Source organism: Chenopodium quinoa, unplaced genomic scaffold (genome assembly GCF_001683475.1).
Source record: "Chenopodium quinoa cultivar QQ74 unplaced genomic scaffold, ASM168347v1, whole genome shotgun sequence".
Classification (NCBI taxonomy): domain Eukaryota; kingdom Viridiplantae; phylum Streptophyta; class Magnoliopsida; order Caryophyllales; family Amaranthaceae; genus Chenopodium; species Chenopodium quinoa.
The window spans coordinates 2,821,938-2,837,097 of NW_018745170.1; the positions used below are offsets into that span (position 1 = coordinate 2,821,938).

Consider the following 15,160-nt stretch of genomic DNA (forward strand, 5'->3'; position numbering starts at 1 on the left):
CACTGATATAGTAAGGTGGTTTGCTTATGGTCCTAGGGATGATGTTCGCTCATTTGAGGGATGACATAAATGGGTACACTTTTTGGACTGAGCGTCAGGATTTGAAATCTTCCTCTACCCAAAACAGTGGTATAATGCTTATGGCATCGTCAAGGGAGTTTGCAAGTGCTAAGGATAAATCACCCGTTGATACAGGGTTGTCATACTATGGTTGAATTCAAGAAATATGGGACCTTGATTATTGTAACTTCACAGTTGCTCTTTTCCAGTGTAAGTGGATTGATAATATCAAGTGTAACGTCAAATATGATGACTTTACTCTTGTAGATCTTGGCCACCTGAATGATAGTGCAAAACCATTCATCCCTGAGCTGCATTTCAAGCTAAGCAAGTGTTCTATGTAACCGACCCAGTCGATTCAAAATGGTCTATGGTGCTAGTCGGCAAAAGAAGAATCCTAGGCATTGGAGATGTTTGATGAGTCTATTATATATATATATATATTTATTTATTCCCCTTCCCACGGTCATATTTGTGCTTATTTGAGCTCTACGGAGCTATTTTTATTACTAATATACGTTTTCTAGTGTTTTTGTAGAGTTGGTATTATTTTGTAAGAATTTACAGATTTGATAATTTCGGAGCTTATTGAGCCACTACGAAGATATTAGAGTTTGGATCGTATTTTATGACCGTATACTTAAAGCCCAAGACCGAGTTAAAAAAAGTTAGTTCGGCGATCAAGGGCTCGATATGTGAGAAGGTCCAAGATTTTACAAGTTATTGTTACGGACCAATCAAGGAAAGAAATTTGGGCCAAAAGCTTGAAGGGGCCCGAGCTTGCAAATCCCATCAAAGAAGTAATTGGTATACACTAGACCCTAGTGTAGGTAGCCCAACCTACACTCCCTCTAAACGCAGCGTTTAGAGTTACTACCCACACCCCCTCCACTAACCCACAATAATTACCCACTCCCCACAATAACCACAGTAACTGCATAACTAACTTCCCCTACCCCACATATATATATACATAAAAAAAATAAAAAAAAAATCAATTTCAAATCATTCTCTCTCTCTAAACACCATCTTCTTCATTTCTCTAGAGTTTCTCTCTCATCAAACCCAACGAATCGGAACAAATTTCAATTTAAATCACTGAAAAATTGCTTCAAAATACTCCAAAATTGCTTCAAATGTCTGATATTCGAGAAGAAATTAAACAATCACAACAAAAAGAGTAAGTAATTTCGTTAGTTTTGTTCATTTTTTGAGATTGTAGTGCAATTTTATGTGTGAAACCTTAATTTTGTTCATTTTGTTGCGATTGTAGTGCGATTTTGCAAAAAACCACTACAGAGAAGAACATGCAAGAAGAAACTGCAAAAACGGAGCAAAATGTATCTAAAGAGTAAGTAATTTTGTTCATTTTCTTTCGATGACAATTATAGTGCGATTTTATGTGTGAAACCTAATTTTTGTTCAATTTTTTGCAATTGTAGTATGATTTTGGAGAAGAATACTTCAGAGACGAGTAATTTGTTGAAAATTTCTGAAGAAATGTATGAACCCTAACTTTTGTAAAACCTAATTTGTTCATATTCTTGCGATGAAAATTATAGAGCGAATTTATTTGTAAAACCTAATTTTTGTTAAAAATTTTTGCGATTGTAGTAATTGTTCTAAGATTTTACTGAAAATAACTAAAACATTAACAATTTATTAAATAAAACATAGACGATGATGATGATGTACCTCTTCAGTCAAGAGTAGACAAATTGAAAAAAAACCGCTAAAATGATCCAATTGTAGATCCGGAACTTTTAAAAGATATTGACATTTCAATTGGTACGGATTTAACAATGTCTCCACTACCAAGGTAATTAGTCATTTACAGAATATATTATGTTCATGTCTAATATGCTAGTTGTATTTGATAAAAATTGGTTTTATCTTTGTTTAATATGTTATTTGTATATGATCATATTTGATACTCATAATGTTCATTTATAGATATAGTTATGATCATATATTTATATTTGTTCATATGAGTATTTATCGAGATTTAAGAACAAAAGTACATTTCATTGAAACATCATTGTATATGATCATATTTGATACTCATAATGTTCATTTATAGATATAATTATGATCATATATGTATATTTGTTCATATGAGTATTTATTGAGATTTAAGAACAAAAGTACATTTCATTGAAACATCATTGTATATGATCATATTTGATACTCATAATGTTCATTTATAGATATAATTATGATCATATATGTATATTTGTTCATTTGAGTATTCATTGAGATTTAAATAACAAATATACATTTCATTAAATCATCATGCACATATATAAATATGATAATAATCATTTCAGTGATATGCATTCAAACTAATGTCATGTAATTAATTTATAATGTAGTGATGTGCCATTTAGAGTGATACGCTTGCTTCAATTTAGAGATGGGAAATCTGAACCATTAACTCTAAAGAAGGTTATAGAACAAAATGAATATGGTAATAGTTATGAAAGATACACTTTAAACAAGTAAGTTTATATGTATAAAATAATTGTTTTTACATTCAATTATTGTACATTGTATATATATACCAAACTTATTAGGTAATTCTTAAAATTTTAGTGAAAAAAAAGGTTCGAGTGAAATTTGTTATGTCAAAATCAAGACCACCAGAGACAAATCAAACAATAAGGTATAAAAGCTTTATACCAAAATAACTAATCATCTTCTTCATTGTATAAATTAGTTCATACTTTAATATCATATTATATAAAATAATTTTGTTTTTTTAAGTGAACAAAGTGAGAACATTCCTGCTACTAATGCAACAACTAAGAGTGTGTCTGCTACACATAACACAACTGACAAAGAGAGTAGGGATGAAAGGTATACTAATGATCAATTTTATATCAACAAATGTTCATTTTTATAACAGTATATTTTGTGTACAATTTATGTGCATTTTTTATTAAAAGTATTTCATTTTTATTTAAAGTATTTCTTAATATTGATTTCAGCAAGCAAGAAGAAGTTCAACCAAAAGTGCAAAGCAATCCAGTAAAGAATAGTCTTGGCCAAAAGTAAGAAAACTTAAATGTTCAATTTAGATAGACTATATGTTCATTTGAAAATCAGTACAAAAAAGTTTGCTCATGACCAACAGTAATATAAGTTATATGTTCATTTTTTTATTTACTAATCAAAATTGTAAATTCAAACATATTTTTAATGAAATATCAGAAAACCCAAAGATGATGCAAGAATAACAACATTAAAGGACAAGATGCAAGAAATACATTTAGACATAGAGAGAAACCCAAAGTATGTTTAAATTTAAATAATTGAATTAATTTAATCAATTAATGAATATATTTCAAAGTTATATAACAATATCATACATTTACAGGAAGTACAAAGAATCGACAATCAAAATTATGAGAAATCTCAAAAGAATGGAAAAGGCAAGCAAGGAAATCAGGAAAGGTAAATGATCATATTTATTGAATATTTTTGTTTAATAGTCATAAATATCAATTTTAACAATACTATTACTTTTGAAGGTGAAGCAAAAAAGAAAGAAAAAGGGCCAATAGAAGAGAAAACTATGGAAAAAGGTAAAAATTTTAAAATGTACATTTTTATTACAAAAAATGTTCATATTGGAAAAGCATAATATTAAATATTCAATAAGACTAAAAAAATTAAATTTTAACTAAATAAATTTTAATAGAAGGACAAGAAGGAAAAAAAAGGGACTGAAAAAGAGAAAAGCCCTAAAGACAAAACTGTGGAAGATGTCTTTCCAAAGACAACAAATGTAGAAGGTAAAAATTTATAAATGTACATTTTTATTACATAAAATGTTCATATTGGATCTACATAATATTGAATGTTCAATAAGATTAAAAAAATATATAAATATTAACTAATTAAATTTTCATAGAAGGACAAGAGGGAAAAAAAGAGCTTGAAAAGGAGAAAATCCCTAAAGAGAAAACAGTGGAAGATGAGTCTACAAAGACAACAGATCCGAAAGGTAAATAGTAGAAAATGTACATATTCATTATCTGAAATGTTCATTTATATTGTATATAGTAAACATTTGTCATCCAATTTAAATAAATGTTTATTTAATCTTTTATATTTGATCATTTCATATGCAGCACAAATTGCACCTGATTTTGTTCAAATTGAGGATGAAACTTATCTTCTAGATCAAGATGATGATAAAGTTTCCACAAAACTTAGTGAGGAGACAACTCCATCATCACAAAAAAGTGATCATTCAACCAAAATGAAAACAAGATACAAAATGGTTGCAAGGAAAAACAAAAACAAAAGCCTTGTTGTTGTGCCAAGTGGTAGAATTACAAGGAGCCAAGGTAATCATAATACTTTTCTGTTTCACAATAAATATTACACTTTCAAATATACTAACATAAATTTTTTTAAAAACAATAGATGTTCTGTTAGATGAATCTGAAAAAGGAAGCCTGAAGAAGGATGTTGAACCTGCTAAAGAAACCGCAAAAATAGGACAGAAGAGAAGAATGTCTACAAGGACTTTTCCTATTCAAAAGGAAGCTGATGCACCACCTCCAGCACCTACTCCAATAAAAAAAATGGCAGGTGCTCCTGCTGAATATCCTCCAGACCAAGGCAAAAAGGGTAAATGTTCAATCTTAATGTATAGAATGATCATTTATGATGGTATATCATTAATGTTCAATTTCAATATATAGGTGGGAAAAAGAAAACTCCAGAAGAAGTGAAGAAAACTTCTAAGGTTGCTGGCAAAAGAAAAGCAGGTATATAATGATATATTATAAATGTTCAATTTCTATATATAGAATGATCATTTGAGAAAACAATTTTGTTCATTTTATCATTTGCTTACTGTACATTTTCAATACTTAAACAAAATTATATATTTAATTTTCAGATGTCAGTCCTGCCAAGAGAAATGCTGGAAAGAGAAAAAAAATACAAGAAGTACCATCAGATGAACCCTCTCAAGATCCTACTGATGAAAGTTCTACTGACAGTGATGATGATAGTGAAGAGTCAGTTTATAGAGCAGAAGCAGAGCCTGTCAGTGAGGATGATTATGAGGTGGAGGAAGAGGAGGAAGAGGAAGAAGTAAAGCCAAGGAAGAAACAGGCAAAGAAAGGGAATTCAGTGAAGGCAAAGGTTGAAAAGGAGGAGCAAAAGATGGTACTGTATGATGAAGGAAAGATTGAAGGTAGGGGAAAAAAGAAAATGAAAACTGAAATGGTTCAAGCAATAGAAACTGATGAAGTTGAGGAAATTCAGGAAGATGAATTTGAGGAAGAGAAATCTTCAAAGAGAGGAGGACATGTGAAGTTCATTGCATGGATAAAAAAGATGACACCTACCCAAAAACAACAAGTTGTTGATATAGGGTTAGGATCACTTCTTGACATTAGTTTACCTCAACTTGATCAAAAGTTCTGTAATTGGTTATTGGGAAGTTTTGAAGAAAATAGCCAGTGTTTTGAACTACCAAAGAATGAAAAAATAGAAATTGAGGTAGAGGATGTTAGGGTAGTTTATGGCTTGCCTACTGGAGAAATTCCAATTGTTGAGCCAAAGTCTGATAAAATTAGTGAGGAGTATGCAGAATTTCTGAAGAAATGGAGAAAATCATGGTCAGGAAAAACTCCATCAGTGAGTCAGGTATGATCAGTTTTAAATGTTCATTTTAAATACATTAAATGATCAAAAGTATAAATGTTTTGTTCATTTTGTTTGCAGATTGTGAATGGATACATAAATGATAAATTCACCAACAACAGACCACCAAGTGAACATTTCATTACTAACTTTTTAGCAGTGGCTGTGAACTGCTTGATGAAATGTGTATCAAACAATCAATGCCATTTCAAATTTCTTTATTCTATGATGGACAAAGAAAACATAAAAAATTTGAACTGGTGTCAGTTTGTATATGACTCACTTATCAAATGTCATGTTGATTGGAGAAAGCAGCAAGGCAAGGGGTTCTACAAAGGCCCTCTTCAATTTCTGATGGTATATTCTTAGATACAAAATGTTCTTTTAAATTTAAATAAATGCACTTTTTTTTATTGTTTATGTTCTGTTCCATGTTTTCTTTTTTCTTGTAGTTGTTCTATTTTGATAGAGTTCAGAGGTTAGACAAAAGGCCTCCAAGAACAATTCCTATCATATCTGCATGGAATAGAGACATGGTTCTTGAGAGGTTGAAGATTGAATTAGAATTGGGATTTGGGAGAGGGAAAATTCTACCAAGGATTGCTGCAGAAGTTGAAGAAAGTCCTAAGGTTATAAAATGATCACTTTTGTTAACCTCATTTGTATAATCTGAAATGTTCAACTGCATAATTTTTAATATTCATTCATATAGGTTTTTATGGATGATTTTGTTTCCCTGGTAAAAACAACTTGTTCAAACCTGTCAAAGCTTTCTTCAAAATTGGTGAAGGCAAAGGATATCTTCCCTGGAAATGACTTGGTGAAAAAAGTTGATGAAGTTTTAGGAAAGGTGGCAGCTAGGGAACCATCAATTCTAAGCCAAGATGAAGAATTATTTGGTAGTGAGGATTTCCTAAATGCACTTGCACAAGCTGAGAAGAATCTGATGCAAGGGTCTGAAAAGCAAACAACTGAGAAGCAAATGACTAGGAAGAAATTAACCAAAAAGGGAAAGGAAAAAGAACAAGAATATGACATCAGAAAAGCTTTCAGCTTGGGGTTGACTCCACCTTCTCCAGCCATTGGTAAATTCTAACTAAAAGAGACTATATATCCTAATTTTTATATGAAAAATTCTAAATTTGTGGTCTAAATTGTCCTAAACAGAAACAGGGCCCACCTCTTCAACACTTGGTGATATAATTGAACAACCAATAATTTCAACAAATGGTAATATGTTCATATATTTAATAATAATGTACATAAACTTAAGTAGAAATGTTCATTTCTAATTATTATGTGTAAATACTATTAACTTAGTGTATCTCCAAAATGATGATTTATAATACAGCTGGAGAAAAGGATGTGGGTAAAACTTCAGCAGCTTTAGAACAAAGAATTGAAGAATTTTCTAGAACTGGTATAATGTTAAATTAAAAAGTGTAAAATGTTCATTTACAAACAAGAAATATTCATTATTAATTGTATTTTTTTGTTAGACGCAGCAACTGGTTCAAAATTTGATGCTGACACTAGGTCAGATAATGAAGGATTGCCTAGAACAGGTATAATGTTCAATTATAAATACTCAAATGTTCATTTACAAAGAAATAATATTATATCTAATTAAATTTTTTCTTAGATGCAGGATCTGGTTCAGTGGTTGATGCTGACCCTAGGTCAGATGGTGGTGAAAAAAGTGATGATCCAAAAAACACAGTTGGAGGTGGAAAACAAAACAAGGAAGATGTTTTTGAAAAAACAAAAAATGATGAAAAAGTGGAGGGGTAAAATCCTGAAGACATGTCTTACTATTAGGGTTATGTAATTAGTAAGGAAAAAATATCTAGATGGAACAATTTAACTTATGTTACTATCGTGTTGTAACTTGAAACTGGAGTTTCTCAAACTAGTGTATGTGTGTACATTATTTTGTTGAATATGTAATATGAATGTGTGGTTTATGTTAAATCAATATCTTTCATTTTATGAATTGAAAATGATTCAGGGTGTTACATAAGAAGCTTATATTTTATTAATATGTACTGACATTGTTTGACTTTTCAGTGAAAAACAAGAAGATTGTTGCTTCATCCTCAAAAGTCACAAAAAGGTACATTATTTATATTAAGTAAATGTTCAAAAATAATAATGAACATTTTCATATACCTAAATGTACATTTGTGTTATGTAATATGACCAGGAATGATGATAAGAAAAAGTCAATTGCAGAAAAGAAGAAAAAAACTGAAAAGGAAAAGGTTGAAAGGTATAATTTCAAATTTATTTATATACACTCAAATGTTCATTTATGTTCCTCATAATTTTCTTAATTTAACAATATTTTATATTGAACAACAAGACCAAAACGCGAAAAGCAAACAATTCCTCCTGCTTTCCGATCTCCTTACTTGGTCAAGTACAAGGATCTGTTTAAAGATGAGAAAGCCATGAACGAAATTGCAGTAGACTTTGCTCTTGGTGGAAAAGATGAAAGGTAATTACTTACACTAATTAAAATTAAGGTTTAATATCTTTTATAAAAATATGTTCACATTCATATTATTAAATGTTCATAATGCAGTGCACTCTTATACTATGATGGCTTGAATCTCATCAATAGAAATGAAATGAAAACTCTTGGAGATGATGTTGAAGTGACAAATTGTGTCATAGATGGATGGGCAAGGTTTCTTAATCATAAAAAGCCGAGAAACAAGATTTATTTCTCAACAGTGCTTCATGTTAGTCTTTCTTCTTTTTTTATATTATTGATTCTATTTTCCTATGATAAATAATTGCTAAAAATTCATTTAACTTCTATATGTTTGTTTCTATTTCAACAGCACATTATGTGCACAAATAGAGTTTGTCGAGAAGGATCATCAATGAAGACAAGAATTAATGCCTTCATAGAAAGAATTGACAATGAACTGAAGTTGAATAAAATTGACAGCATTGTTGGATATAAACAGGTATTAATTCTTGTTTAATACAAATGTTAAATTACATTCAATATATTGTCCAATAACATTATATAATTTGTTCAGGTCTTCTTCCCAGTATCAACTTCTCAACATTTTTTTCTGTTGTGCGTCAATCATATAGAAGACAAAATTCATATAATTGACAATAGAAAACTACCAAAAAAGGTATCAGTCCAAGCAAAATATGAAGAACAACCAAAAATGATGGTGAGATAATATGTTCATTTATAGTTGGCTACATGATCAATTATATTTTATTAATTGTTCATGTCTTCATCACAATACAAACTTCTAAACAATTTTTACTCTTTTTTCTATCAGTTAAAAGGATTGGCAGAGTACATGAAACACCTTGGATATCAAGATGCAAAAAGAATTGAAGACTACACAGTTGTTTTGGAAAAGATGAAATGGCGTAGCAACAATGACTATACAAACTGTGGAGTTTACATGATGAAGCATATGGAAACCTTCACTGCTGATCCTAATGAGAGCTGGATTTGTGATTTAAAACCAAACAATGTAAGAGTTATAAATGATCAATTATTTAAGATATAATATTCATTTATGAAACAGTAAAGATTGTTTAATTAAAATTTGACAATTCATTTTGTTCAACAGGTGGAACAAATTAGAAAGCTAAGGCTCCAATACACAGCAAATAGAAGGAAAACACTGATGTTATTTGAAGAAAACACTGAATCAAGAGCAAATAGAAGGAAAGCTAGAAAATTTGCAACTTTGTAGTTTCAAATGTTCATTTACAACTATGTATATGTTCATTTCTTATATATGACTATTTTTTTTTTAAGAAATAGACTTATGGATTTTATTTTAATATTATTGTAATTGATATTTCATTTTAATCTTTGAATGAAAGTTTTTTATATTTTATTTTAATATTATTGTAATTGATATTTCATTTTAATCTTTGAATGAAAGTTTTTTATAAGTTTTATAAATTGGATGTTGGTTCTTACTTTTGTTCATATACAAATAACTAAATAATCATTGATAAATGTAGAATTTTAAAACATATAAAATTCTAATGACTAAATAATCATTGATAAATGTATAATTTTAAAAACATATAAAATTCTAATATAAAGTTCAAATATACTAAAAATAGTACTATATAAAATATAATATTTATGTCTTTTGCATAATAGATCGAAAATTCAAAATTACAAAATAGTAATTAAATCAACATTACAAAAAAGTCTAATGTTTATAAAGTTTTGGAATACTAATTATTTATCTTTATTAGCCAAACGTTTAGCTACACTTGTATCAAAAAAGGCTAACAACCTATCATACTTAGAAGAAATCTTTTTAGAACCTAATTGAACATTTCTTGATTGAAGAATTGGAACACGAGCACCTTGATCATTTCTTTGAACTGTGGGAGGAGTAACTTGAACATTCTGAACACGAAATCCTTGATCATTTATTTGAACCGTAGGAGAAATAACTTGAACATTTGTTGATTGAACATTCCTGGAGTTGGATATGTTCATTTCTGGATTGGTGTTTGAACAATTCTGAGTTTGATTTTGAACATTCCTGAGAACAGTAGGTTGAATAACAACAGGAGATTTTGTTGACGCACTAGTATGAATTGGAACTCTTGGATTAATTTGAGAGTAAGTTTTAACACCAGAAGCACCTTTATTTGCACCAACATTAGAACGAGCTTGAACAGCAGAAACACCTTCAAGATTTAAATCCTTCGCCTTTAAAAAAAATTAAATTGATCATTAATAAACCAGTATATGATCAGTTACAAACACTTATACAAACAAATATGGGAAAAAAAAACCTTAGCAATAGATGAAATATCAACATCAATAGATATGCTAGATGAAAGAGAGCTTTAACCAGTAGCCTACAAAAAAACCAAAAAAAAATATAAAAAATTAAAAATTAAATAAAAAAAAATTATAATATAGATCATAAATGCCAAAAAATAAAATAAATTTATAATCAATAACAAACAAACATACCTGATCAAAATCATTGGAAATACTATGATTTGATTCCTTAGAACTAGAAGGAATTTCTTCTACAACAGCTAATTTTAAGCCGACCTATATTTTTAAATTATAAAAATCAATATTAATAAAATATAAATAAAATGTTTTTTTTGGCACATTTGAATTTACCTGAGCCCGTTTATTGCTCAAAACAATCAATTCAATGGGATCACTAATAGAATTAGCATAAGTAACAGCATAACCGTTCTCATCAAGTTCCTATTTAAAAAAAACATAAATGATCATTTACGAAAACTGAAATGATCAATTTGAAAATATGAAATGATCATATACATGTACAACTGCTTGCCCTATACCCCTTTTGTAAGGAGTGTACAGAGACTTTTTCCTCTTGAAATTACCCTTTTCCTTGTTACACTGCTTCTCCAAGGTACTCTTAGGCCTTACATTCCTCTCACCTTTAAGCCTAGCTTTTGGAGGATTCTTGATCTCAAGATCAACAATTTCAACCTCTTTAACAGGTTCACTAAAGTCAATTACACCTGATACACTCTCAACCTTTTCTTTTAACAGATTGAAATAACACTCAACCTCTGCCCTTGCATTCAAAGAATTCTGACAACTTGTTATCAACTTAACAAACTTTCTGATTGTTTGTGACCTCCAAACACTAGTAGCCACAACATTTGTCCTCAAAGTAGGTTCTTCAATACCATGACTACACATGGCAGCCTTTGTCCATCGTTTCATTATATACTCTTGTGGAATATTACGCACACAATGCAAATGATATACTCGAAGAGAATGAGAACAAAGTAAACCAGTCTCACTAAAGTACATGCATGTGCAACAAATTGCATGTGTTTCCTTATTAAAAACAACTTCATGCTTAATTATATCCTTCCCAGGCCTCCAAAGAAGATATGAATATTCTGGAAAACGCAAACCACTATCAACATGATCATAAGCTGTCCCCCTAATGAACTCCTCTTCAAAAAGCACATAAGCTTGAATAGTGTACAATGATCTTGCATGAACTAATATACCAATATTAGCAAAAGCTAGGTGCCTATTACCCCTCAGAGTATTGTAATCTCTTGCACCTTCCTTACTTCTCCACTCAGAAATGACATCAAGAAAAACATGATAAAAATCACATAAACCTTGAGTCTTATTAAGACGTTGTGAAACTGACTTATTAGTAGTTTCACTACGTTGAGAAGACAATATACCACCAGACCAATACTTCTTAGAATAAGCAGGACACCACATTTTCTTTATTTTATACAAATCACATAACCAATCATCATTTTCACATTTGTATTTATCACACATCCTGTATAACAGAAATGATCATATATTAATTGAAAAATGAACAAAATATAAATTAAAATATGTACATTTGTATAAAGAATAATGATCATAAACAATATGGACACTAATAATATTATGATAACATACATAACAAAGTAAATTGTATGATCATATGTAAAACACTAAATGTTCATATATATATCACATAATAATCAAATATATCACATAATAAAAATAAAAAATAAATACAAAAAACAATAATTTACCTTTTCTAGAAATATTCAAATTCAGCAGGAGTTTCACAATACTTCAAAAGATATCCAAACAAATCTGTAAAGCCTTCCAAAGCTCTCAATGCTCCAATGTGTTTCTTAGAATTTTGTTCAAGATGTCATACACATAAACGATGATGAACAGTTGAAGGAAAAATGTTTCTTATACCTGCTGCAATCGCTTGTGCTTGATCAGTCATAATTGTAATGGGACTTTTCCTCCCCATTGAGTGCAAAAATATATCAAACAAACAATAAAAAGACTCGGTGCGCTCATTAAGAATAAAACCCATACCAAACATGACATTGTTACCATGATGGTTCATCCCAACAAATGGAGCACATATCATTCCATATTTATTAGTTCTATAAGTTGTATCAAAAACCAACAAATCTCCAAAGTAATGATAATCTCTCATCATCCTACCATCACGCCAAAAAAAACTAACTAAAGCACCACTATCATCTTGTTCAAAATCATAATAAAAATCTGCCTCATCCACATGTCTCTTGGCAAAATATTTAATCAATTGGTTACTATCACATCCTTCAATTTGGGCAGCTTTTTCAGATGACAATGCATTATAAGCATCAGAAGCAGTAAAACAAAGATTAGGAGATCCCCCAACCTCCTTCTTTAGAACCCTCAAAGAATCAGTAACTTTGACTCCACTCAATTTCATTGTTGAAATGAAAAGAAGCTGCTCTTTATTCACATCTCTTTGAGACCTTATCAAATGCCTTTTTTCAGGAGGAATCATAGCATGATTATGAACCATTTCATGTCTTGTACATGTATAGACCCCTAAATGATCAATGTGAAACTGCACAAAAGCTAAACAACCAGTTCGATGATCCAACTTCTCATAAATCCTTTTATTCTTACACTTATTATCTTTGAATCCCTCATTACAACAAACAAATCTTTTCATCAAAAAAGAATCATCTCTTCTTCTCTTACTCTTCCCAATTCGAATTCCAAAACCTTTCCTAAAAGCATATTCATTATACGCTTCGAAAGCTTCATCTTCAGATTTAAATTCTTTATCCTTTAATTCAGACTGTTCTGCTTCTAAATACATAATATCATCATTTTTTTCCACTGCACAATATACAATTATAAATGATCATAAAGAGTTTCATGAATGAACAATAACAAATAAGTAAAATGTTCAATATCAAAACAGCACATGATCAATTGCAAAAAGAATTTCAGCACATAATATTTTGAACAATATTTTCATTATTTACCACTACACATAATATCGATATAAAAATGTAAAAATAAATGATCAAAAATGACTTTAAGACTGAACATAAACACATTAGTAAGTATGAATAAGAAAACATAAACGATTAATTGAAAGTATAATCTACAAAATATACGACAAAAACACACAATTCTTAAACACAGAGAAAACAACAAATGAAACAACAAATGAAGCAACAAAATGTTCATACAAAGTATAACAATCCAAAAACGTTCATCATAATGTAATCAAAGTAGTAAATTCAAAAATCGAAAGTGAATAATAATACATCAATTAAGTTCAAATTAACAGAGCATTATAACAGAACAAATTAGAGATAATTAAAAATTGCAAAATTATGATCACAATTACTCACATTGTTGCACAAACGAATCAACCAAACGAACTCCAGAAGGAAACACACGCTCGCAATCACGATCAAAATCAACGCAATCTCCAGATGCAGAATTCGCCATTGATGATCGGTAACAATTAACGAGTTCGTTCAAAAAATCAAATGAAGAAGATGAATTAGCGAGAGAAAAATGTAGATAAAAAATGGAGGTTGATCAATTGAAGAGAGAGAAAAAATAGGGTTTAAAATCATATATATACATAACTTGAATAATAAGAAACAAAGAAAAAAAGAAAAAAGAAGAAGAAAAGAAAAAAAGAAAAAAAGGAAAAAAAAAAAAGGAAAGAAGCTGCACATGAGAATTCAATACTAGCTACAAAACGACGTAGGATAGGGGGGTGTAGGGAACACACCCTACACTAGGGTGTAGGGTAAAATTTTCAGCAAAGAAGAAAGAAGCTGCTGGGCGTGAAGTTTACTGGGCCTGATCAGGCAGGGCCTTGCACGGTCTGGCGAGTGTAGTCCAATTGGGCCTAAATTCACGAAGCTTGATTAGCGGAGGAGTTTTGAGCTTAGCTATCTTTTAATAGCTTTATAGTTTTAGATTAGTTAATCTTTTCAACAACTTTTGTTTTATTAGCTTTAAATAGTTTTATGTTTTCTATTTTATATTCTTATCTTCTTAGACTTTTAGTTAGGCTAGGATTCTTTCTTATTCTTATACAGAGGAGTAGCAGTACGTAGGAGGGAGTTTTTTTTAAGTAGTTATTAGCCTATTCTTAGTTTTGTTCTTTTTGGTTTATAAATACTTTTAGTATTAGATTCTTTGGATGCTTTTTATTTTGTTTTACGTATACTTTATTTTATTACTCTTTATTTATTTTTGCTTCTTTATTTTAGTTTTATCGTTATTGCTTTTAATCATGCTTAATTTAATTGCTTTGATTTAATATGCTTTGTTTAATTGCTTTGCTTAGTTTAGATTTAATTATGCGTGAGTAGTTTTATACTAGGGTTTGTGGGGATCCATAAATAATATGAAGGGGTAATTTATTAATGTTGATTATTAATGTTTCAGATTAATTTCCTATTGATTGAGTTACTGCTATGCAATTAGATTAGCGCTGGTTTAATTGTATGAGTTATGCAATATTGATTCGAGATTGAAGAGATGAGAATTGATGTTTAGACTTAGTTTCAATAGGCATGTTAATTTATAAATGGTTAAGTCAAGATACGAGAGATGCGATTTAATACTGGTAGA

The 15,160-nt window shown here is 29.8% G+C and overlaps 3 protein-coding genes and 2 long non-coding RNA genes across 6 annotated transcripts; 4 read left to right on the forward strand and 1 right to left on the reverse strand.

The window, feature by feature from the left end:
- Positions 1-615: 615 nt before the first annotated feature.
- LOC110710305 lies at positions 616-1,549 on the forward strand. Its single transcript, XR_002509143.1, has 2 exons — positions 616-1,411; positions 1,503-1,549. It is a non-coding gene; the product is annotated as an uncharacterized LOC110710305 (long non-coding RNA).
- A 922-nt stretch (positions 1,550-2,471) lies between these two features.
- Positions 2,472-3,611, forward strand: LOC110710390. Of its 2 annotated transcripts, XM_021888681.1 has the most exons (5): positions 2,472-2,722; positions 2,824-2,916; positions 3,048-3,110; positions 3,271-3,351; positions 3,437-3,611. In XM_021888681.1, exons 1-5 carry the CDS (start codon positions 2,682-2,684, stop codon positions 3,519-3,521), a joined length of 363 nt encoding a protein of 120 aa, XP_021744373.1. In that variant the 5' UTR covers positions 2,472-2,681; the 3' UTR covers positions 3,522-3,611. The 2 variants fall into 2 exon arrangements, with proteins under 2 accessions (XP_021744373.1, XP_021744374.1); XM_021888682.1 differs by lacking the exon at positions 3,271-3,351.
- Positions 3,612-7,111: 3,500 nt separating this feature from the next.
- Positions 7,112-7,624, forward strand: LOC110710369. Its single transcript, XR_002509156.1, has 3 exons — positions 7,112-7,144; positions 7,224-7,289; positions 7,367-7,624. It is a non-coding gene; the product is annotated as an uncharacterized LOC110710369 (long non-coding RNA).
- A 177-nt stretch (positions 7,625-7,801) lies between these two features.
- On the forward strand, positions 7,802-9,458 carry LOC110710262. The gene is made up of 6 exons (XM_021888534.1): positions 7,802-8,221; positions 8,309-8,468; positions 8,571-8,699; positions 8,775-8,918; positions 9,033-9,233; positions 9,333-9,458. The coding sequence occupies exons 1-6, from the start codon at positions 8,175-8,177 to the stop codon at positions 9,456-9,458; spliced, it is 807 nt and encodes a 268-aa protein (XP_021744226.1). The 5' UTR covers positions 7,802-8,174.
- Positions 9,459-12,031: 2,573 nt separating this feature from the next.
- LOC110710333 (protein FAR1-RELATED SEQUENCE 5-like) lies at positions 12,032-14,545 on the reverse strand. The gene is made up of 2 exons (XM_021888616.1): positions 13,918-14,545; positions 12,032-13,393 (listed from the first exon to the last, which is right to left on the reverse strand). The coding sequence occupies exons 1-2, from the start codon at positions 14,015-14,017 to the stop codon at positions 12,411-12,413; spliced, it is 1,083 nt and encodes a 360-aa protein (XP_021744308.1). The 5' UTR covers positions 14,018-14,545; the 3' UTR covers positions 12,032-12,410.
- Positions 14,546-15,160: the final 615 nt, after the last annotated feature.

Coding starts and splice junctions, on each gene's coding strand:
- LOC110710390 (XM_021888681.1), top strand. CDS start 2,682: ATGTCAAAATCAAGACCACCAGAGACAAATCAAACAATAAG. Junction 3,111..3,270: donor AAGAATAGTCTTGGCCAAAA/GTAAGAAAACTT, acceptor ATGAAATATCAG/AAAACCCAAAGATGATGCAA. Junction 3,352..3,436: donor GACATAGAGAGAAACCCAAA/GTATGTTTAAAT, acceptor ATACATTTACAG/GAAGTACAAAGAATCGACAA.
- LOC110710262 (XM_021888534.1), top strand. CDS start 8,175: ATGAACGAAATTGCAGTAGACTTTGCTCTTGGTGGAAAAGATGAAAG. Junction 8,222..8,308: donor CTTGGTGGAAAAGATGAAAG/GTAATTACTTAC, acceptor TTCATAATGCAG/TGCACTCTTATACTATGATG. Junction 8,469..8,570: donor ATTTCTCAACAGTGCTTCAT/GTTAGTCTTTCT, acceptor CTATTTCAACAG/CACATTATGTGCACAAATAG.
- LOC110710333 (XM_021888616.1), bottom strand. CDS start 14,017: ATGGCGAATTCTGCATCTGGAGATTGCGTTGATTTTGATCGTGATTGC. Junction 13,394..13,917: donor TGATTCGTTTGTGCAACAAT/GTGAGTAATTGT, acceptor TATATTGTGCAG/TGGAAAAAAATGATGATATT.